This window comes from Poecilia reticulata, chromosome 18 (assembly GCF_904066995.2).
Source record: "Poecilia reticulata chromosome 18, P_reticulata-male-v2, whole genome shotgun sequence".
Taxonomy (NCBI): domain Eukaryota; kingdom Metazoa; phylum Chordata; class Actinopteri; order Cyprinodontiformes; family Poeciliidae; genus Poecilia; species Poecilia reticulata.
The window spans coordinates 25,086,847-25,111,914 of record NC_088847.1 but is presented as its reverse complement, the minus strand read 5'-3'; the positions used below and the strand labels follow the sequence as shown (position 1 = coordinate 25,111,914).

The following is a 25,068-nucleotide window of genomic DNA, read 5'->3' as shown; positions in this document are numbered from 1 at the left end:
GTGAAATCACCAAGACAGACGTCAAACCACAAACCCCCTGCCTGTCTGCTGCCCCCAGCTGAACAAACACACACACATACACGCAGCGCCTCCCTGAGCCACTCACAGTGGGTTGCTTAGGACCTGGACGTCCTGTTTTTGTTGTTGTTTACTCGGCACCTGACAGCAGGAAGCAAACAGTCATGTGACGCTCTCTCCGTCGTCTCATTGGCTGCTAACTGTTCTTGTTTTCGGTACATTGTGGGTCGCCTGGTCCCGCGCATCCTTATGGGGTCATAGCAGGATGCAGGGCCACAAACCAAAATGGAGAAAAAACTTCAGTATTTTTATTGAAGCTGAAATAAATAATACAAGATCCACCAGACATAGAGTGAATATTTTCTTTATGTCTCATAATTTTGATGATTCTGAATATTTCGTTCTATCTGGCGGCTCTCACCTTTCCCATGCTAATCCTCAATAGGTTCCCTATGAGGTTCTGGTCAGGCCTGTTTGCTGGCCAATCAAGAACCAAGTACTGCTGGAAATGAACCCAGCATCTCCATGAATCGGGCCAGCAGAAGGAAGCATGAAGGACTCTAAACTGAACTTATTATCTTTGGACCTAAAGATGAGCGAACTAGAATCAATGCACAGCTTCAGTTATTACAACTAAAAACCAGTGATCAGGCCCGAAACTTGGGAGTAGTGATGGACTCTGACCTGAACCTTCAGAGCCACATTAAGACAGTCACAAAGTCGGCCTTCTATCACCTGAAGAACATCTCCAGGGTTAGAGGACAGATGTCTCAGCACAATCTAGAGAAACTCATCCATGCGTTTATCTTTAGCCGCACTGATTACTGCAACAGCGTCTTCACAGGTCTGACTAATAAATCAATCAAACAGCTGCAGCTGATCCAGAATGCTGCTGCTCGGGTTCTCACTAAAACCAGGAAGATAGAGCACATAACACCAGTTTTAAAGTCCCTACACTGGCTCCCTGTAGCTCAGAGAATAGACTTTAAAATACTGATGTTAGTTTATAAATCTCTGAACGGTTTAGCACCACAATACCTTAAAGATCTGTTATTACTGTACCAACCGTCTGGACCCCTCAGATCTTCTGGTTCTGGTCTGCTCTGCATCCCCAGAACCAGAACCAGACGAGGAGAAGCAGCATTCAGTTTCTACGCACCACAGATTTGGAACAAACTTCCAGAAAACTGTAAAACAGCTGAAACACTGGGTGCCTTTAAATCTCAACTTAAAACCCACCTGTTTAGAGTTGCTTATGGCTAAATTAGGGTTAGAGTGCGGCTTTTGATGTCTTCCATGTTTTTATGTCTTTAATGTTTTTAATTTTTTCTTCTTTCTTTTCGACGTTTTAATGATGTATTTTTTTTTTAAATCTCTCTTTCTCACTGATTATTTCTGTTTTTATTTTAATTATGTAAAGCACTTTGAAATGCCTTGCTGCTGAAATGTGCTATACAAATAAAATTTGATTGATTGATTGATTGATAAAATGTTCTGGAGGATGGCTGGACTGATTGTGGACCGGACAGAACCCAGTGAACCAGAACCAGCAAAAATCTGACGGTCTTTAATATCTGTAGGGAAAGATTCATAATGAGCTATTGCTAGCACTATGCTAAGGAAGTTACAAAGAAAATCTAAACAAAAAACCACTGAGAAACAAAGACTTTGGCTCTGGAGGCGCGAGTTGAATTCTGGCAACTGGTCATCTTGATGTGACTGATGAACTCAGTGAAGATTAGGAAACTCTGGTGGAAACTCTGAAATCATAAGATCATTTCAAGAAAATTAGATCTGCATTAATATAATGTACACTGGTGTGACTATTTGCTGGATCTCCATAAAAAAAATAAAAAAAAGATTTTATCTCCAAACATTCCCGGTAAAATAATAGTTAAAAAATGCAACTGAAGGAATAGTGATGTCCACTGCGACGGACTGGCGACCTGTCCAGGATGACCCCGTGTAACAGTTACAAATGTGCTTTTTTTAATTATTATTTCTAATTCATGTTATATTGAGTATTTGTGATTTTTATCTCATTCAGTTATTTTCATTTGCTGTTTAGTTATTTTTGCCTGCGGGAATCACCTTTCTGCACTCTGCCTTGTTTGTGCTTCCTTGGCCTCTGTAGTTCATTCCAGCCCTCGTAGCTCCTCTGCTTCCCCCTCTCAGTGCTGTTCTGCGCTGCTGTGAGTAGGTTAGGGGAAAGTTCACTGAAATTTGTTGGTTATGTTGAGATTTCTGGCACATGTTGTTTTTTTATTGTTTGTTAATATGTTGTTTTGCAGTTTTGACCGTTATTGTGGGTTTTTATGGACAGTTTTATTGTAATTTTCTTTTTTATTTTGGCGCAAACAAAATAAAACCAATGGTTACCAATGGTTTGGTAACCATTTCTGGCAAAATTAAAGAAATAAAGATATAGGAAAAATAAGTAGAGTAAAATTAATAAATAAATGAGTAATTTGCATCTTTATTTCCATTTATATTTATTTATTATCCTTTTCAGTTTTTTTATTTATCTGGCTCCAATTTTTAATTTTCATTTACCTGTTTTTCATTTTCCCATTTTCATTTATCTATTTTCCAATTATCTATTTTTCATTGATCTCTTTTTCATTTAACTATTTTTTATTTATCCCATTTTCATTTATCTACTTTTTATTTATCCCTTTTTCATTTATTCTTTTTAAATTTTCCATTTTCATTGATTCTTTTTGGGTTACATGAACAAGGTTGGGAGTTGTTTTCTACAGCTGCATCAGAACCAGACTACAATATATTTCAAGTAAAACATGGCTAAATATATTTTCCTTTTGTAAGGGACAGGATGGTCTAAGGCCAGAAAAGGTGCTGCAGATTATATTTGCTGAATGAGCCACAAATTGTTAGTCCAAACTTTGAGTGGGACAGATTAGAGCTGCCGGACTGCTGACAATATTTATGGAATACAAACTAAGTGGAAAACACCATGGTTAAAATTTTATATTGTTTCAGAACAATATTGGATTTATATATATATATACATTAAATATGTTTAGAGTATATGTTTGGATATTTTATAGTTAGTTTCAATGATAATTTGTAGTTATTTAAAAAGGTATTTAATTTTGGTTATGCTAATTTTGTGTTATTGGGTTACGTTTTCATAACCTTTATTGTTTCCTTGCTTGCATTTTAAAATTTTTCACCTGTTTTGACCTCAACAACTTTCAAAATAAAATAGAAAATAAAGAATTGATTCTTGATCATTGAATGAAATCCAGCTCAAAATATTCTGAAGCAAATTTCCTTTTTAAACCTGCAGTTTCGACCCAAAACATGGAAACTAGACATTAGATTTATTGGTCATTGCATTGCTGTCCCTGTCGTTGCCCTGGTTGACATTCATATCATCATTTTACATGTAAAATTAGTTAAGGTGCAAAAATGTAACATTTTATACATCAATGCATGGGTGAGAACTGGAGTGGGAATCAGACTGTTGAGACGTGTGAAAGGAAAAAGGAAGGATTCATACTTCAGAAGAAGAAAATGTTTACACCTTTATGACCAACCAAAGTTTGATTCTGAACATAACTAAGTTCATCATCTGCATTTAAAGCAAAAACCATGGAATAGTTCATACATTCATAAATCTGGAGAGTTTTACCTCTGGTTCTGCTTCTCTGATGATTTTTAACATCATTTGTCTTCACAGATGCATAAACTGCATGTGGGTCAGTTCCTAAAAAATGAAACAAACATTCATTACTATACAGCTGCTGCTCAGAGGCCACATTCATTTTAAAAGGTTATATACACTGATAGGTATTTTCCTAGAACCTACATAAAAGAACCACAGACAACGTATATGAATTTATGACAAACTTTGCAAAGGAGAAGACTCTATCAATTGCTCCTCCGAGCCGTTCATAGAGCGTTCTGAAAATCTTTGGGTAGAGCTTGTTTTTTATTATCAAACTTCAAAGAGGGAGGAAAGGCAAGATAGACAGCAGAGGAAACAGCTGAGGTCGTAAAACATTTTACCTAAACACAGCAAAGGTCGTAAAACAATTTAACATCTGTCCCATGATCTGAGCCCGGTTCAAATCTCGGTCAAACTGTTTCACATGAAGATAACAGGCAGCTGTGACTTCTAGGTCAGTTCACACATACAGTTTAAAGAGGAGAACACTTTAAACTGACTAACATTTAGACTGAAAGTAACAACAAAATGATAATACCAAAAATCCCTATCATACACCATTATGAAGAATGCTTTATAAACAGCAGCAGGTTTTTTTCAAACTGACACCTTTTCAGTGTCTAATGAAAACCAAAGTTAATCAATATTTTATCTAATTTGCTTGAACTGGTTTGGTTTGTAATTCAAATCTGATGATTTTCAGCTTTGAGTCTCTAAACTGAGGAAAACTCTGAATTTTCTGATCATTTCATCTCATTTTGAAACCTTGTTTATAAAATAAATTGTAAATAATAAGGAAAAACTAAATTAGGAATAATTTACTGAACATTAAGGATAAAATGATCAAAATGACCAGGAACAGCCTGACGCTCAGAGCAAAACCAGCTCAGGTTGTTTAATGTTGGACTGAATTTTAACCTTTTTATGAACTTTATATGAACAGATTATTGATTATTATGTTCCAATGTGAAAAACTTTGAAAAATCTGTTATTTTCACTATAACTATGATTAAATTGATCTGATTTGTTTTTTCCTGCAGACACTTTTCCAAACTTCCTTTTATCCAGAAAAGTTTACAGAAATCCAGAAGCATGAAGAACAACTTTTTAAAAAGCTACATTTATAATTTATCCATTGAGACAAAGTCAGTTCAAAGGTCACGCTCAGTGATGACGTCATCAGTGAAATCATCAAACTCCTGCCTACCCTGGGCTGGTGAGGTCGTTACCATGGAAACAGCTGAAACTCTTTCTGTGCACAGAGAAGCTAAAAGGCAGATAATTGATTAACTAATTTATAATTAAAATAATGTTGATTAATAAACGAGCAGCTCAGAGAATCAAAGTGTTTCTGAGTTCAGATGAAGTTCAGCCAGATGACCAGCAGGGGGCAGAGCAGCTGCTGCTACAGGATTAATCAATCAGACTGATTGAAACCATCAACATGTCAGACTGGATTCAGATCAATAACTAAACTAAAGATGATTTTATTCATTCTGGGTTCGTAGCTGTTTATTATCTCCTTAATATTTTACTCACTTTTTCTATTAACATTTAATCAATACGGGATATTAGTTTAGGTTCTCACTCTGTTCAATGATGATGATGATGATGATGAAGCAGCAGCCTCTGGATGAAACCTGAGCCGCTGCCACCAGGGGGCGCTGTTGGTCCTGGAGCTGCAGTGTCTGATGACCCTGAGGTCACAGAGGGTCACAGCTGGATTAGAGGCAGATTATTTATTCTCTGTGGATTTTAGTCTGGATCAGGAGGTTTAGATCATAACATGAGTTTAGAATCATGGAGATTCTGAGAGAATGAGGGAAAAAAAGGACTAAATTAAAAGAAACGGAGAAGAAGAGAAACCAGAAACAGAAAACTGGGTCATGGAACCGTCTGAGGTTCTGGAGGAACAGAACCGGGTTTATATCTCAGTTCTCTGACTTTAAACCTGGAATCAGATCAGATTTTTAAATGTTTTTAAACTGACTGAACTGCAGCAGGTCGTCCCTCCTGTTCATGTCCAGCACAACAAAGGACAATAAAGGACAATAAAGCCTAAAAATATTTAAAACTATGTAAATTAAAATTGTTTTCTAAAATTTACTATATAAATCATCAAACTTCAGAAAAGTTACGGTTGCTGAGGTGAAACAGGGATAAAACATGTGACTCCAACATGGAGGCCTCAACATGGCCGCCGCAGGTCTGAGTCCTGACCTGCTGACCTTTCAGGTCACTGAGGGGAATCAGTGGGGGTCAGGACTAAGGAAACAGTTCTACCTGACCTCCAGTTGGAACCTGAAACAAAGAGGAGCAGATAGAGATGGTCACTACAGTGGACAGCCGCCTGAAGCCATTTTCTTCTGGTTCTTGTTGGTTCTTATGTCATAAACGCTCACAGACCACTGAAGTGGACACTAATGCATGAACCTGGAATCAGATCAGATTTTTAAATGTTTTTAAACTGACTGAACTGCAGCAGGTTCTGAAACTCAACCTCCTGAGAAACGGACCTCAGGGTTCTGCTGCTTTTCTTAGAGAAACTTGTTCCTGTTTTCTAGAGGAACTGAAACCAGTCAGTCATTTTCCACTAACATCATCATCATCATCATCATCATCATCAGTGTAAAGGTGTTAAAACCATCCAGGGTGTTTGGAGGCTGCAGTCGCTGCTCTGGGTTTGATTCTCAGGTTTGGCTGCAGGTCGTCCCTCCTGTTCATGTCCTAAAGGACAATAAAGTCTAAAAATATTTAAAACTATGTAAATTAAAATTATTTTCTAAAATTTACTATATAAACCATCAAACTTCAGAAAAGTTACGGTTGCTGAGGTGAAACAGGGATAAAACATGTGACTCCAACATGGAGGCCTCAGTCCTCAACATGGCCGCCGCAGGTCTGAGTCCTGACCTGATGACCTTTGCTGCAGGTCATCAGGTGACTCTCTGATGACCTGCTGACCTTACAGGTCACTGAGGAGAATCAGTGTGGGGGTCAGGACTAAGGAAACAGTTTTTCCTGACCTCCAGCTGGAACCTGAAACAAAGAGGAGCAGATAGAGATGAAGACTGAGAGCAGGAAGTGAGGAAGAGGATGAGTGATGAAGAGCAGGAAGAGAGATCAGGTTGGATGAACGTGACAGGATGGAGGTCTGGGTCAAAACAGGCTGCTGGCTAACTGAAGCTAACTTAGGCTAACTGATGCTAACTCAGGCTAAGTGAGGCTAACTTAGGCTAAGTGAGGCTAACTGAGGCTAACTGAAGCTAACTGAGGCTTGCTTAGGCTAAGTGAGGCTAACTGAAGCTAACTTAGGCTAACTGATGCTAACTCAGGCTAAGTGAGGCTAACTGAGGCTAACTGAAGCTAACTGAGGCTTGCTTAGGCTAAGTGAGGCTAACTGAAGCTAACTTAGGCTAACTGATGCTAACTCAGGCTAAGTGAGGCTAACTGATGCTAACTGAGGCTAAGCTAACTGCTGAACTTCATTCAGATTTTGATCACTTAGATAAAACATGGATCACAGATCAGAGGCTGAGGAACTGGGTCGGTCCGGACTGAAAGGTGGTTCACCCAGGGCGCCAAGCAGGCTGGGGTCGATTACAGCAGACACTGGTGAACAAAGCTGAAGCAGCAATAGCTAAACAGTAAATAATTTTTTTATGCTTTTAAACGTACAATAATCAGTTAGACATGAAAAGAAGATTATTAGGTCATAGGAGAAACATAATCCTCATTAAAAAGTCATTTTATCTTCATTCCTGTTACAGATTGTTCCACTAATGCAGAGATTCCCAAACTGTGGGGGGAGAAGCGGTATGGGGATGTGATGGAAGAGAATAACAGGGAGTCTCTCAGGATCTCTAGCTGATCAGAGGACAAACTTCTGCTGAGGAAAAGAAGATCAGAAACTGAAGCAACATTTCATCAGCTCTGCTTCCAGACTCTGAGGCGAGTCAAACATCCTCAGCATGTTCCCAGAATCCACCAGGCAAAACGCAGCTGAGTTTAATTTAATCAGGAAACCTGGAGGAGCAGCTTCATCCTGCTGCTTCTCAAAGGTTCATCAGATTTAGATCATCGTTTTAACGTCTGTTTGCTCTTCACAGTTTGTTCCACACATTTAGAAACCAACCAAAGCCTTTCTCTGACCTTTCACCCTCCACTTTCAGCAGCTCGTCTGTTTTTTCATCTTCACACCCTGCAGCTCATCACTAAATATAAACGATGGAAATTCAACTGAAACGCTGCAGAAACCACAAAGTTTTTAACAATCATTGTACCAAGAAACAGGAAGTAAACATGTTTGTAATGTGTGATGTTTTTTCTTTCTGGTTCTTCAGAGTAAACATGTTCAATAGATCAACATTCAGACTTTTCCTCATTGATGTTGATTTAGATACTGTTTGTCTGACAGAAGATCATGAATCTGCACCATAAACTATGATGAATAAAATGTTTTCAAATAAAAATGTCATCAGCTGCCAACAACCGACTGCAGTAATCAGCAACGCCTCGTCACTAGAGGAAGATCGACCCAGTTCACAGAATCGCTCTAATTCAGCCACACTGGACACAAAATAACAATGGCAAGACTAAACTTATTGCACAGCAACCTAACTTAAATTTAGACTTTGACTAGGCCATTCTATAGCTTTAAATACATACCATTGTCCTGCTGTGTTAGAAAGATGAGCTGAAGCTGATGAACTGAGAGTCGGACATTTTGTTTCAGGATGTTCTGTTGTTTCTCCTCCAGCGGCTCTGCTCTGCTCCTCCTCTCTGTCCTCTGCCTGAAACCTGTTGTTTTGTTCTCGTCTCATTTCATGACACATTTCACAGGAACAGACAATCATCTGTTTTTCTCCGAGTTCAGGCATTAAATCAAAAGTTTGTAAAGGGGGGGTTGTGAAGTTTCTTTAGATTATTTAAGCCTGTAAACATTTTATTTTATTCCCTAGAGGACATCTTTCTGATTCGTAAAGTGGTGAAAAGCTAGCCCTCCGTATTTGTTCCGTATTTCTATAAATGTCTGATAGACATGTCTATCACACACATATCAACACTAAGTGCAACAACCACCAAAATAAAACACTGGTGGCGGGAGCTAAAGGACCCCAGGACGCTGTTGCCACGGTTACCTAGAGCCCAGTGTGATACCAGACAGAATGGATCAGGAGAGGAACTGTAGACCCGTTAGAACCTAAAGAACCAGAAATCAGCATCTCTTCATCCCTCAATCATCTCCTGAGGCTGATATGGAAGAACATTATCATAAATTTCTTACCTCAGGAACGTGAAGGACGTCGTCACTTGCAATTCCCAAAGTTTCTTGTAGATGGTGCAATACGTGATTGGAGACGTGTCTGGCATAGGCTTCACCATGGCAACAGTTTGGTTTACTTGAAAAATAAAACAAGTCTTATTTTAGTTCATGTGCTCAATTACAATATTACATGAATTCAAGACGGCAATAAAGTCATTTTAATTAAATCAAACTAGGACTATTTAAATTCACCAATTAAAATAGTGTTTAAAATATCCTGGCAACAGTGTGGAATATCTAACCTTTTAGACTCATTGCATTTAAGTTTTTAAATTACAGCACATCAAACACCCTCAGTTAGTGAAATACTAGGCGGAATTGCCCTTTAACCATTTCCCGAATCAGAAGCTAAATGAGAAGCCACCTTAGCTATGTTAAAAACGGAAGCTACCAAAACTCGTGTTAATATTATTTTTAAGCCACAGCTATTGTGGTTAATAACTGTTCAAAGCTCATATTCACAAGAGCGGCTCTTTAACCGCGGATGAAAATTGGCATTTCACGACATGCTAACTAGCTTCAGTTAGCTTATCTTAGAAAGACAGACAACTTTAAACTTACCTCTGAGTACAGCAGCTGTAGGGTCTATACACGTAAAAAAGTCCTCCATCTTCATCCATGTCCAACCGAGATTAGAGAATTTGCCAAAAGAAAATCTTATAAAAGTACAGTAGATAAAAGCTTAGTTAGGCTGTTACAACTGAATCAACCGTTAATCAGGGCAGTTAAATGATCTCTGGCGTTGCCGTTAGTGATGTGCGGATTGATACTGAAATATCGATTCTTCCGATACCAGAACTTAATTCTTTAAAATCTATTGTCAGATCCAAGGATCAATACTTTCAACAATTTAGTAATTTGAGATAATGTAGATTAACATGAGCACGTTAGAAAGTAACTAAATTATTGAGATCTTGCCTAAATGAAACGTTGTTAATGGGAACTACTTTTTCTTCCGCTTGGTAAGTATGTAATGTGTAAGGACGTAATGCCCATGCGCAGCGTGCTGCTGACGCTCAGAAATGAACATGTTGACAGATTATTATAAAAGCGACATGGAGCTATTTTATAGTAGTTTTAATAATTAAACAATGATGTACACTGCTCAAAAAAAATAAAGGGAACACTTAAACACTTAAGTGAACACTTAAGTGTTCCCTTTATCTTTTTTAGCAGTATCTTTAGTAGGGTTATTACTTTACTAATTTTCTTTTTTTTAGTTTGCAACTCCATTTTCACATGTTTTGTATATTTCTGCTGAATTAAAATAGCTTATAGTAAACAAGATTGTTGTCTCAATGTACTTCTGAGTTTAAAATGAGTGCATCAGAGTACATTGTGTTCTTTTTATGAAGCCAAGATATGGATTACATTTATTTTTTATTTAATTAAGAAACAAATTAACTGTCTTTGCACAAAGTATGGGATCTGTATTGCCAATACCAGCTTAAATTTTACTCAGTATTGGATCGGAAAGAAAATCTGTTGTATCGAACATTAATACTATCTCACTGACATTTTGGGCGCTTTCCCATTTGGATTGTATGATGTCATAAAAGGGGTTACAAACATGATGAATAAAATGTTGTTCAAACTAATATTAGTAACTTATAAAGTAAGAATTTGAAATATAAACCAAAAGTTAAAATATTTATCATGACATTGAGCTAATCAATATTGTTCATTCTAATCTCATTGTGTGGAAAACCAGCCATTTCAAATCACACATCAATAGAAATTTCATGACATGTCAGTAAGAGGTCCCACATCTTGCATTAAGATCAGATTAAGGTCCATAGCAGACGGAAACATGACAAGAATTATCTTAATATATAAACTGATATTGTCTCTGAAATTGTTGTGTTAAATGTCAACCGTTTAAATATTAAATTTTAATTTCCAGTACACTCTGTGTTTCATTGACAAAAACACAAAGGATTCCATTTGGACATAGTCTGTTTTAATTATCTGAAGACATTTCATTAAGGATGTGATTTTGCTTTCTGTGCTTAAAATAAGAAATTTTTACTTATATAAAATAAGTTCTAGACTTGAAGTTTGATTGGTAAATATTGATATTCTAGATTCTAGCACATATTTACTCATAATAAGTAATATTTTCTTAATATTAAGCTTTTATATTTTACTGAGATAATTAAGTAAAAAAACACTTAAAATAAGAAAAATATTCTAACATAAACCCCTCTTGGTGAGAAAAATTATCTTGTCAGAAAGAAAACAAGAAAAATCTCCTTAATTTAAGATATTTAATCTTACTAAGATTTCAGTTTTTGCAGTGTATGGATCACTTTTTAGAAACAATAAACACTGTCCTAAAATAATGTCTGTCACTGCAGCGGCCATCCCACCACATGAGAGCAGGACGACGCACCGTGGTGGGCGTCCCTTATTTTGATTTCTGAAAGGTGGCAACCCTACCCAGAGTCTAACTGAGGCTAATCGGAGGCTAACTGAGGCTAACTAGATTCTAACCGGAGGCTAATTGAAGCTAACTGAGGCTAATTGAAGCTAACCGAGGCTAATCGGAGGCTAACTGCGGCTAACTGAGGCTAATCGGAGGCTAACTGCGGCCAATTTGAGGCTAACTGAGGCTAACTAGATTCTAACCGGAGGCTAACTGATGCTAACTGAGGCTAATTGAAAGCTAAGTGGAGGAAAATTGAAGCCTAACTGAACTCTAACTGTAGCTAGCTGAGGCTAAGCTAACTGCTGAACTTCATTCAGATTTTGGTCACTGAGACAAAACATGGATCTGTGATCCATGTTTTTGCTGAGGAACTGGGTCGGTCCAGACTGCTCTGATTTAACAGGAAGAATATTGCAATGTTACTTATTTTTCGGGGTACTGATCTCTCACAGAAGGAAAGTTGGGGATAATTCCCAATGCATAAAGTGTCCTTAACAGAAAGATAAAACATTTCTGATGAGGATTTAGTTTTTTCCATGGCCTAATTTTCTTCTTTTCATGTCTAACAGATTATTGTATCTTTAAAACTATAACAAAAACATTTATGTTCACTTATTTCTGTCATGGTTTTAGGGATTTGTCTGATCCACATGCAGAAAAGACCATAAGGAGAACTAGGCAACTCTTATAGGTTTTAATGATGTCCAGCAAAGTCAGTGTAGTACACAGCTCTTTCAGACACGGATGGAAGCCCCACCGGGGAAACCAAGCCAGAGGGAGACTCACGGGAGCAGGAACCAGTCGGACGCACCGTAGGACGAGTGGGGCACAACTGCTAAGGGGATCGTTGGATCGCCAGGAACCAGAGGGAAGGAACCTCATCTAGGTGGAATCCAAAGGGACAGCGTACCTGATAAGGTAAACACAACACCGGTAAGTACAAACTCAATAAACGTCAGACATAGATCTAGAGACTCTGAGGAAGCTGAATTACCACATGGGCAAACACTCTGGTGTTGGCCGAGGTTTTTTTGTTGTTGCTTCTCATTCCTTCCACCAGGGGCCGCCTAGTGGTCGATCTCTGGTGGGCGTGACCGGCGACGCTGGAATTTTACACACCTGTTGGAGGTTGTCTCATCTGTAAGGAGCTTAAGAGTAGGAGTCAGCCAACACCTCGTTGCCAGAATGTTTAGAAAGTAATGATATTTCCTTACTGGTTTCCTTACTGGTTCCAACCACTTTAAGCTCCAAGCTCCTGGCTGTTCCCTGAGTATTCTTCTCCTCGAGACGCTGTTGGACTTTACCCTTTGGTGCCCGAGCTCCCACTCACACCCCCCACAGTAAAACGACCCACCTGGAGCTCCTTGGCTGCCTCCCTCACACTGACTCCCGCTCAGCTGAAGCTCTTACCTGTCCGCCTTCCTACGCCGTCCGTCTACCATCTCTGAACCTCGGCTGGTTCCGCAGCAGACTGGAGCTCCTGGTACGACCTGACCTTCTGGAGTATCAGAGGTCATTAGAAAGGTCAGAGGTCAGCCCTGAACTACATGGCAGGACCCGGATCGTTTCCTGAAGAGAGCTGGGACTACAATCTAAAGGTTACCTTAGTAACACACTTTGTCATGAATTAAAATAATATATCAGCTCCCTCTGCCAGACCAGTCAAATGTTTTCCAGTGACCATCTGGAGGATCCAGAGGAGGAGCAGCAGGGGGTCAAAAGGTCACATCAGGCTAAAATAAAACTTTTTAGAAGAAACTTCACTCAACATATTTGGAAGAAGGAGAAGGATGAGTCCAATTCCAGTAGAACCATCCCAGCCATGAAGCATGGAGGGGGAAGCATCATGCTTTGGGGTGATTTTCTGCCTGGCAACATGGAGCATCAACTTCCTGTGAGGATTTTCTATCAGTTTCAGGTTCTGGATACCAACTGGACCGCTCCAGAACATTTAAATATTTATTATGGAGCCACTGCTTAGTTCACTGGCTATGAATTGTTGACTTAGTGCTGTCAATCACCCTCGGGTATGTGCTGCTCCCACCCTCTCCTTGCTCTCTGCTACAGCAGCCATGAATGCTCAGGCTAACAATGAAGTGTAAAATCTGCAGAAGAAAATATTGAGGGGAAAAAATCATGAGTTTATTCAAGATAAAATACTAAAGAACACAAAGCTGGAAATCTGAAATTAGATTTTTTATTTTTCTCATTACAGTCATAAAAGTATTAATTGGTTAATCATTAAAAATTAATCATTAAAAAATGACATTAACACATTGATGTTTTCTTCTTCTGCCGTTTTTGTCCAAGTAATGTTAAAACATTTAATCTGTTTAATGTTAATATGTAATTTTCTTCATAAGCTTCTCTGAACTTTACACTGGTTAGAAGAAAACCCAAACAAAAAAATAGCTTCAGTTCAACATCTTCTTTAAGTTAAATAAAGATTACAGTTTGTGAGAAAAAAAAATCAAGACATTTTTTTTATTGAGATGATCTTGAAGTGAAGCATAAAGAAAGATAGAAAACCTGAACTAAAATAATCAGCAGTTATAATCTGATGTTAGGAGAGTTGAAACCTGAGCTGGTCGTCATGATGAGACTGAAGGTCAGAGGTCATCTGATCCTGGAGGAACATCTGGAATCACAGAAACATTGGAAACTAATTAAATCCGTTTGTTTAATGTACACTGGTGGGAAAATGAGATTTAATCTCCAGGAACGTCCTGGAAAAATAATGGTTAAAAATGCAGCTGAAGGAATAAAGATGTTTTAATTCAGTGTCAAGTAACATAAACATCAACATTGACTCTCCTCCCAGATTTTGGTCTTAACGTCCGACAGACTATGTGGATTCTCCTCCGGTCCAGGATTTCTCAGAGACTCAGGCGGGCGATACTCAGGTCAGCAGAAAACAGTTACATTTCCACTTCTCTCTGGTGATATTTGGCATTTTCTATTTGTACTAGAGGTGTGCCGATCGATCGGTCACCGATCATAATCGGCCGATTTCCGTGAAAAGTGCATGATCGGTGAACGCCGATCATTGGCTCTTGTTGCCGATACCGATCACCTGAATCTCATTTCTCAGCCTGCCTGTGCAGCTGGTCTCCTCTTTCCTTCACTCTGCAAACGTGCAGCAACAAATCCTAAGCGATGTGGAACTATAACTATGACGCACTGAGTGAATGGGGAAGTTTGCGTGTTGCGGCGGAAAATTGAAGCAGGTCAAAATGCATCAACACAACGAAGCTAATACGACATAAAAACAATGACATACTTGACGGAGTTTGGCTACATCGAGGCTCACTGCAGTAAAAAAGACATGGAGGATCAGATAGCAGGTAAAGCAGCGCGCAGCTACAAACACTCACCCGGATTAGCATGACGGTCAGAAAGCTAAACAAATAACCCGCAAAATGATTTAAGTCTCTGAGCTGCGATGTAAGACGCTGGTTCTGCTCTCGCTGTTGAACCGTTTCACAGACGGAGCGCCGCTTCTGCTCCACCTGGTAGTGACTCTCATACCAAACCTCAGCTTAAAGCTGCAGCATCTAACCTAAAAAAATACATTTTACATACGTATTAAAACGTTCGCTGTCCTAACATGAGACAGATAATCTCTAAAAAATAACCGATCTCCTCCCTGCTCTGCATAATTACTCTGCTCAGTCAGAAACAGCCACTCAGAACTAGCAGTAATCAGCTAGCTGCCATGCTATCAGGAAGTTTTCATTCAGTAACTCTGGATTGTTTATTGTAATGGAACCTGTATTTGCCTTTGAATGTTAAGTTTAGTTTTATACTTGAATTTTTTGGCAATGTTGAGAGGTTTTATTTTGACCCTTTGCATTATTTAGTCTCTTCAGAGCCTCCATATGTTATCAGTCTGTTAAAGATAGTATTATTGATAGCAGTACAATTTGCACAATGCCTGTTTTGTTTGGTTTTCTTCTTGGAAAAAGTTATTAAAACAAGTTTTTGTCTAAATTAAGGTGAATTCATATATATATATATATATATATATATATATATATATATATATATATATATATATATATATATATCCCGCCTCTCGTTAGCTGGAGAGGCACCAGCCACCCTCCTGACCCACTGAGGGACAAGGGTGTAAGAAAATGGATGGATGGATATATATATATATCCTACGTCATACCATGGGAGACATTGATTAGCACGACATGCCGGCTCAGATGTCGCCCGGCCAAACAAGGTCTGCGTCACGTGCTGGGGAACCAAAGCACCTTGATGAAAAATGGGCTACTGGAACAAGACGAAAATGGGCGAGAGGTGAAAACATGGATCTGTTGGAATGCTACTACTCAAATAACCCTAGTCAGAGGGGCTACAAGCAAAGACTGTGGGAGGAATGGTTAGTTTGACATCCTCAGTCGACACTAACTGCTAAACAACTAGTAACTCAGTGTTCCAACATCCGCAAACGGCAACTGCTGTCACAACTTGAGATTGACGAGGTACAACACAAGTGCTACGGGAAGGAGCCAGGACGCCAGGTCAGAAGGCAGTTAACTATAACTACCCGCCCAGAGACTGGGTATGTAGCCCCAGTAATGAACGAACCATCTGAGCTGAACGAGGCAGCAACTGACCTGAGAGAGAGAATCATGGCCCGAATGAACACCAGACAACCCCGACGACAATTACAACGGCTGAGTGAAGTACCATCAGAAAATCTCATTAAAGTTGTGAATGCAGCATTGAGAACGATCCCTACCAACACCATAACAGAAACCAATGAGCTGATATACAACTCAGCATCAGTGATCCTTGAGATGCTTGGCTATAAGAGCAACCATGAGACTCACCAATACCCACCATGGAAAAGACGGTTAGAGGCTAAAATCAAGATAACAAGGAGGGAAGTGAGTCAACTGTCAGAGCTCCAAAGGGGTGCAATGAAAAGATCAGTTCCCAAGAAGTACAGCCAGATGCCAATACCTGAAGCACTCGGTAACCATCACTGTGGCAGATGTCCAAGAAAGAGTCTCGGGTATGAAAAACTGGACAGCACCAGGACCTGACATGATCCATGCCTACTGACTGAAGAAACTCACTGCCCTCCATGAGCGACTGGCAACTCAACTGAACCAGCTGCTACAAAATGGGACTCACTCTGAATGGTTAACTGAAGGGCGCACAATCCTTATCCAGAAGGATCCCTCAAAGGGTTCAGTCCCATCGGCCAATAACCTGTCTCTCTACAACAGGGAAGCTCATGTCAGGCATCATAGCGGCTAAGATAAGTGGGCACATGAGTAAATACATTAACACGGCACAGAAGGACATAGGCATAAATAGCAGAGGAGCCAAACGCCAACTACTTGTAGATCACACAGTCGCCCGAGACTGCAAAACCCGACACACCAACCTGTGTACCGCTTGGATTGATTACAAGAAAGCCTATGACTCAATGCCACACACTTGGATCATTGAATGCTTAGAGATGTACAACATCAATAGGACTCTAAGAGCCTTCATTGCAAACTCGATGGGGCTGTGGAAAACCACCCTTGAAGCCAACTGCAAACCACTTGCACAAGTGTCCATCAAATGTGGCATATACCAAGGAGATGCTCTGTCACCACTGCTGTTCTGCATAGGCCTGAACCCTCTCAGCCCAATCATCAACAAGACTGGCTACGGATACCGACTCAAGAATGGGGCCACGATCAGTCACCTCCTCTACATGGATGACATGAAGCTGTACGCCAAGAGCGAGCGAGACATCGACTCACTGATCCACACCACCAGGATCTACAGCACTGACATTGGGATGTCATTCGGACTAGAGAAGTGTGGTCGGATGGTTACAAAGAGAGGGAAGGTCGCCCACACAGAAGGGGTCTCACTCCCAGAAGGAACAATAGCAGACATAGAGCCCAGCTACAAGTACCTGGGAATACTACAAGCAAATGGCAACCTCGATGAGGTCACAAGGAAAGGAGCCACAGCCAAATACCTCCAACAAATAAGGCAAGTCCTGAGAAGCCAGCTCAATGGCAAGAACAAGATCCGTGCGATAAACAGTGTCGAGAAAAGTCGAGCTCATCCCACTTCCCCATGCTGGAGATTTTAGTTTAATAGTAATAATAAATAAAATTACCTTAAAATTAATTACACAGGTGACATCAAGACCCAACAATAGAGTCAGACGGTAATAAAATGAATCTGGTTGTGTGTGTTGTTATTGTGTCCTGCAAACTTTGCTTTAATTCTACTTTTTTCTATTTAATCATAAAAATCATAGTCAGGCAGAAAGAAAGTCATGAAACAGGAAAAGCTGATTTCCTTAATAAAGAGGAAGTTTCTATCTTGCATCTGGCTAAAAATAGTTCAGACCATTCCTTATTTTAAAGCATTAAAGGTTTTTAAAGAATAAAATCTAAACATTTTGAGAGATTGGATAAAACCCAGAGTAAAATACTTAAATAATGACTTATAATTATGCCAATAATTAATATTGGTTTAACCAGTGGTTGATGTTGGTTTGATTATAAGAATATTTACACTTACTCTTACACTTGTGGAAGTACTTAAAGGTGAAACAAGTAACTGTAACTTGGTATCAGATAATTACAATAATGGATTATTCTTGGTTTCTTTTCAGAAGTATCTGTAATAACTCACATTATGATTATAATAAGGGTAACTAATGTTATAACATTATAAATGAATGTTGAATCAGATAAACTAAAAGGTTATAAATGTGATTTTGACATTGAACTTGAAAAGGTGTAAAATGTTGTAACTGTAATTAAAGGTCACTGATGTTGTGTTGGAGGTAGATAGTAGGTGAAAGGTGAAAGGTCAGGGGGAAAGAGGAACTGATAGGATAGCGGAGAAGACAACGCCTTATTGCTAAACTTCAACTTTTCTAAGAAAAGGTTGGGCAGGAAACAGAGGTAGGAGGAACTGTTGAGCAACTTGGGGACATTAGAACAGAGATCCGGTCATAAGGTCTCCAGGGTGATGGAGATGAGATCATCTGTCCAAGCAGTCAGCCAATGAGACAGGCACAGCAACAAAGCTAGCCAATGCAAACGCACCAAAAGGTGGATAAACCCTTTATAAGGTGGGTGCAACAGAGGAATCTTTGGTTGGATCCTTCAGGCAGCTTCGAGCCAAGACGGAGATGGACAAAGAACTCTGCAGCTGAAGAAGAGCCGGGGCCACAGAGCCGGAGACTGTTCTGCACATGGGGACCAACCCGTTAGCCCCGCAACATGTGGCTTCAAATCGCACTTCTCTCATCAGCTGGGTTCAGACCCCCAAAGACAAAGACCAAGGCAAAGATGAAGATAAAGACAAAGATAAAGACAAAGGCAAAGAACAAAGGCAAAGAGGAAGAACTGGTGTGTTCCTTCCGTGGGACCAGGAAGATCGTGAGACGAGGAGAAGGGAGCTACAGAGCTGCAAGACAAGAAGCTGAGGACCGCTACACGCATGAGGAAGTCACCCTGATGCCCGAGACCTGCCGCTCTAAGTCAGTACTCTTCCTGTACTGGGAACCTCCTGCTGCTGCAACACCTTCTTCATCATCAGGCCAGTTCTGGGGTTCAAAATGCCAAACTCTGTTCGTCTCTCTCAAAGTTTCCCTTTTTTAGTTCTCAGTGTCAGCATTAGGGAAAGATAGGCTAGATTATTGATTTTACTTATTTGATTATTTCTGCTACTGAATTAAGCTGTACTGACCCTTGCAAAATTGCCTTACTAATAAAATAATTAGCATTTAAGAAAATCTAAAAGATGTTGTGGACATTCAATTAATGAGTCACCTTAAAGTTCTTTGATGGTTGTGAAATAGCTATGAAGTTTGATTCTGGGAGGAAAAAGTAGAAATGTTTTATAGGTTGCTTTTAGCCAAAACTAAAACAACACCCTTGGGACTCGCCCGAGTCACTAAAACCAACCTGGTTCAGTAACAAGTGCAAGTTGTAATAAAGAGAAAGTGCGACTATTAATAGGTGTGCTCTGTGAAGCTAGTTGGTTGCAGGCTGTTCAATCTGGCTAATTCACAGGGTGAAAAAAGGTGGGGCATTTGAAGGGAGAGGTCGTTAAAAACCAGGCTAGTCTTTCTCGATGCCAGCTTAAACAGAGTTTACTCAGTTCTGAACAGGGTAGAATCCCATCAGATTTAGAAAACTCAAATTACCCGTTAGATGGAGAGCTGGCTGCACATCTCCCTCCTCTGAGAAGAGGAAGTAGAGTGAGAGAGAAGGGGGGGGAGGTGTTGCGCAACAACAACAGCTATGCCTTACCAGTAATCAGATACCCTGCAGGAACAATTAGCTGGCCAATGGAAGAGATGAAAGCCACGGATGTTAAGGCTCAGAAGCTACTAACCATGCATGGAGGGTTCCACCCCAAATCCAGCACCCTGAGACTGAACATGAGCCGTAAGGAAGGAGGCAGAGGACTAGCGAGTGTGAGAGCCACTGTCCACGATGAAACATCCAAGATCCATAAATACATCAAGGACAAAGCCTCAACGGACGATGTGCTCAGCGAATGTCTCAGGCAATGGGGAACAGAAGACAAGGTGCTGGAAGTACCATCATGGGAGGACAAGCCCCTACATGGGATGTACCACCGACAAATAACTGAAGTGGCTGATATCAGAAAATCCTACCAATGGCTGGAGAAAGCTGGACTCAAGGACAGCACAGAGGCTCTCATCCTGGCTGCACAGGAACAGGCTCTAAACACCAGAGAGGCTCAGATCTACCACACCAGACAAGACCCAAGGTGTAGGTTGTGCCAGGAGGCCCGTGAGACAGTCCAGCACATAACAGCAGGGTGCAAGATGCTGGTAGGGAAAGCGTACATGGAACGACATAACCAAGTGGCGGGCATAGTGTACAGGAACATCTGCACAATATGGACTGAAAGCCCTGAGATCGAAGTGGGAAACACCCCCAAAGGTGGTGTCCACTGACCACTACCTGGTGGTGAGTTGGCTCCGGTGGTGGGGGAGGAAGCCGGTCAGACCTGGCAGGCCCAAACGTGTAGTGAGGGTCTGCTGGGAACGTCTGGCGGAGTCCCCTGTGAGACGGAGCTTCAACTCTCATCTCCGGCAGAACTTCAAACACGTTCCGGGGGATGTGGGGGACATTGAGTCTGAGTGGACCATGTTTCGTACCTCCATTGCTGAGGCGGCCTATCGGAGCTGCGGCCGCAAGGTTGTTGGTGCCTGTCGAACCCGTTGGTGGACACCTTCGGTGAGGGATGCTGTCAAGCTGAAGAAGGAGTCCTACCGAGCCTTTTTGGCCTGTGGGACTCCAGAAGCAGCTAATGGGTACCGACATGCGGCTTGGGTTGTCGCTTAGGCAAAAACTCGGGCGTGGGAGGAGTTTGGAGAGGCCATGGAGACAGACTTCCGTACGGCTTCGAGGCGATTCTGGTCCACCATCCGGCGTCTCAGGAGGGGGAAGCAGTGCAGCACCAACACTGTTTATAGTGGGGATGGTGCGCTGCTGACCTCAACTCGGGACGTTGTGGGCCGGTGGGCGGAATACTTCGAAGACCTCCTCAATCCCACCAACATGCCTTCTGTTGAGGAAGCTGAGCCTGGGGACTCTGGGTTGGGCTCTCCAATCTCTGGGGACGAGGTCGCCGAGGTGGTCAAAAGGCTCCTCGGTGGCAGGGCCCCGGGGGTGGATGAGATCCGCCCGGAGTTCCTTAAGGCTCTGGATGTTGCAGGGTTGTGTTGGCTCACGCGACTCTGCAATATCGCATGGACATCGGGGGCAGTTCCCCTGGATTGGCAAACTGGGGTGGTGGTCCCCCTGTTTAAAAAGGGGGACTGGAGGGTGTGCTCCAATTACAGGGGGATCACACTCTTAAGCCTCCCTGGTAGGTCTTTTCAGGGGTCCTGGAGAGGAGGGTCCATCGGATAGTCGAACCTCGGATTCAGGAAGAGCAGTGTGGTTTTCGTCCTGGTCGTGGAACACTGGACCAGCTCTACACCCTCAGCGGGGTCCTGGAGGGTTCTGGGAGTTCGCCCAACCAGTCTACATGTGTTTTGTGGACTTGGAGAAGGTGTTTGATAGTGTCCCTCAGGGGGCCCTGCGGGGGGTACTCCGGAAGTATGGGGTACCGGGCCCTTTGATACGGGCTGTCAGGTCCCTGTATGACCGGTGTCAGAGTCTGGTCCACATTGCCGGCAGTAAGTCGGGCTCGTTTCCGGTGAGAGTTGGACTCCGCCAAGGCTGCCCTTTGTCACCGATTCTGTTCATTACTTTTATGGACAGAATTTCTAGGCGCAGCCGAGGTGTTGAGGGGATCCGTTTTGGTGGCCTTAGGATCGCATCTCTGCTTTTTGCGGATGATGTGGTCCTGTTGGCTTCATCGGAACGTGATCTGCAGCTCTCACTGGAGCGGTTCGCAGCCGAGTGTGAAGCAGCCGGGATGAGGCTCAGTGCCTCCAAATCCGAGGCCATGGTCTTGAGCCGGAAAAGGGTAGAGTGCCTTCTCCGGGTCAGGGGGGTCGTCCTGCCTCAAGTGGAGGAGTTTAAGTATCTGGGGATCTTGTTCACGAATGAGGGAAGAAGGGAGCGGGAGATCGACAGGCGGATTGGGGCAGCGTCTGCTGTGAAGCGGGCGCTGTACCGGTCCGTCATGGTGAAGAGAGAGCTGGGAGGGACTCAGTGTAGAGCCGCTGCTCCTCCACGTCGAGAGGAGCCAGTTGAGGCTCGGGCATCTGGTCAGGATGCCTCCTGGACGCCTCCCTGGTGAGGTGTTTCAGGCACGTCCCACCAGGAGGAGGCCTCGGGGAAGACTCAGGACACGCTGGAGGGACGATGTCTCTTGGCTGGCCTGGGAACGCCTTGAGGTTCCTGGAGGAGCTGGAAGAAGTGGCTGGGGAGGGAAGTCTGGGCCTCCCTTCTGAAGCTGCTGCCCCCACGACCCGACCCCGGATAAGAGGAAGAAGATGGATGGATGGATGGATGGAAGGATGAGGCAAAACTAAATAGTTTGATAAAGGAAAAGCCTCTCAGACTCTGAGCTCAAAGCACCAAACTATTTTTTTATATTAGACAATTAATTTAATTTCACATAATTATGGCGGTAGAAGCCATTTGCTTGTTAAATACTTAATGAAACATATTTACCGTGTTTGATGTTTGTTGTAAATGACGTCACACAAAACGAGGTAATTAGTCCAAGTTTGTCGTTTATTGAACGTTCAGAAACTACAGCGACTGTAAAGAGCCACAGCAAAGGTAAACAAAGATAAACAACCTGAACAGGTGATCAACTCTAAACCACTCGCACCTTTTTACTCTCTCTGTCATTTAAGTACAGCCGTTGCTATGGCAACCGCCTGCGCTCCACAAGGCGACCAGAGATTATGTTAAAAACATTCAGTCCGTTATATCAGGTTTTCAGGCTTGATATTTATTTTGCGATCATTAATAAGCCTCATGAACACAGCGGTGGTTGATTATTAAACTCCTGATCTCCTGGTTATTTTGGAACCGAAACGCACAGAATTGCGCAATACCTTGTTGAAACAATAATCACTGAGATTATTATTGTTGTTGGGTCATTAATTTGAACACGTTTTATTGATTTTTTTTGTTGTTTTTTAATAAAGTTCTGAACGTTTTAAGCCAATCAGAGGAGGACCTGCTGCTCTCAGCCTCCTGGCTGCGTTCAGTTTGTCAAATAATGCTGAGATCAACTCAAAACCTTTCACGGTCGACATGTTGCACCGCTGATCTAGCAAAACACGAAGAGTTCAGAAACAATATGAAATGGGAAAAAGTTATTTATTAACTGATTAAGTCGTGTTTTAGATTGTTCTTGAAAAACTAATCAGTCACAGCTGCACAGTGAACCTGTTGATTCTTTACAGCAGAGAGCTGTTCATCTCTTGCAGGTACTGCTACCCCGCTGAATCTTTTAGGGGTACCAGTACCCAACAGTACCCCCTTACTTTCACCCCTGTATATAAATCCCCATCACGTTTGATAGATTATCGTTTACAGCATCCATATCTGCTGCTGATACCCGACCTGGTGGTGGAAGCAGACGAGCTGAAGAGGAATAAGACCTGATGCTGCTGAGGAGGAGCTGATGGGCAGGTACTGGACTCATCTATGGTCAGGAGATGGAGGAGACAGGAAGCTGATCCACTGGATCAGTGCTGCTTGGCTGGCACCAGGTGGGAGGAGGCTGTGACCAGCACAGTGAGGACAGCAGGGGGCGCTGCTCCTGCGTCAGGAGGAGAGGCTCCTTTAGGCAGCTGGGGTGAGACGAGGCCTTGAAGGCAGATCTGACCCACCTGGCTGAGGTTCCAGTGACCAGGTGGAACCTCAGCGGCCAGTTTGATCCACCAGGTGACCAGTTTGATCCACCAGTTTGATCCACCAGGTGACCAGTTTGATCCACCAGGTGACCAGCTTGATCCACCAGGTGACCAGTTTGATCCACCAGGTGACCAGCTTGATCCACCAGGTGACCAGCTTGATCCACCAGGTGACCAGTTTGATCCACCAGGTGACCAGTTTGATCCACCAGGTGACCAGTTTGATCCACCAGGTGACCAGTTTGATCCACCAGGTGACCAGCTTGATCCACCAGGTGACCAGCTTGATCCACCAGGTGACCAGTTTGATCCACCAGGTGACCAGCTTTACCCACCAGGTGATCAGTTTGATCCACCAGGTGACCAGTTTGATCCACCAGTTGACCAGCTTGATCCATCTGGTGACCAGCTTGATCCACCAGGTGACCAGTGTGATCCACCAAGTGACCAGCTTGATCCACCAGGTGACCAGTTTGATACACCAGGTGACCAGTTTGATCCACCAGTTGACCAGATTGATCCATCTGGTGACCAGGTTGATCCACCAGGTGACCAGTTTGATCCACCAGGTGACCAGTTTGATCCACCAGGTGACCAGTTTGATCCACCAGGTGACCAGCTTGATCCACCAGGTGACCAGTTTGATCCACCAGGTGACCAGTTTGATCCACCAGGTGACCAGTTTGATCCACCAGGTGACCAGCTTGATCCACCAGGTGACCAGTTTGATCCACCAGGTGACCAGCTTGATCCACCAGTTTGATCCACCAGGTGACCAGTTTGATCCACCAGGTGACCAGTTTGATCCACCAGGTGACCAGCTTGATCCACCAGGTGACCAGTTTGATCCACCAGGTGACCAGTTTGATCCACCAGGTGACCAGTTTGATCCACCAGGTGACCAGAGTTCCTCTGTCCTGTGAGGATCCTGACCCAGAGGTCTGTCCATTCACGCACCTGAGGGGTTTCCTGCCCTCTGACCCAGGGGCTTATTGTCACCAGACTGGCAGCTAAAAGGCTTTAAACTCCAGGAACTCTTTATATCAGCTGTTATCATATATGGGTCTGATAACTGCAGTGAGCATCATCAGAGTTTCTTTCCTCCCTTGTTTTGCTGTGCAGTGACTCAGATCGTCACATCGGCCCGTTTGGGTTTCAGTGCTGATCTGTGTGGATTCTCATTTCTGCAGCGGTTCTGGAGAGGAAACCCGACCTGAGCTGCCTTGGATGTTCCCTCTGTGGTCGACATCCTGAGT

General features: G+C 42.4%; 1 protein-coding gene across 5 annotated transcripts in view; it reads right to left on the bottom strand.

Moving 5' to 3' along the window:
* Positions 1 to 304: 304 nt before the first annotated feature.
* The window catches only part of LOC145548493 (Fc receptor-like protein 5), a 75,645-nt gene continuing 50,881 nt past the window's right edge, over positions 305 to 25,068 (bottom strand). For 2 of the 5 annotated variants that reach the window (XM_081598950.1, XM_081598949.1), the window contains exons 7-9: positions 3,674 to 3,748; positions 2,110 to 2,208; positions 305 to 1,778 (exon numbers count right to left, since the gene is read on the bottom strand). In XM_081598950.1, the coding sequence (XP_081455076.1) occupies positions 1,747 to 1,778; positions 2,110 to 2,208; positions 3,674 to 3,748 (206 nt within the window). In that variant the 3' untranslated portion in view covers positions 305 to 1,746. Of the gene's footprint in view, positions 1,779 to 2,109; positions 2,209 to 3,673; positions 3,749 to 13,737; positions 14,102 to 25,068 lie in introns of those variants that run through there. The other 3 variants (XM_081598951.1, XM_081598952.1, XM_081598953.1) reach the window with 3 other exon arrangements.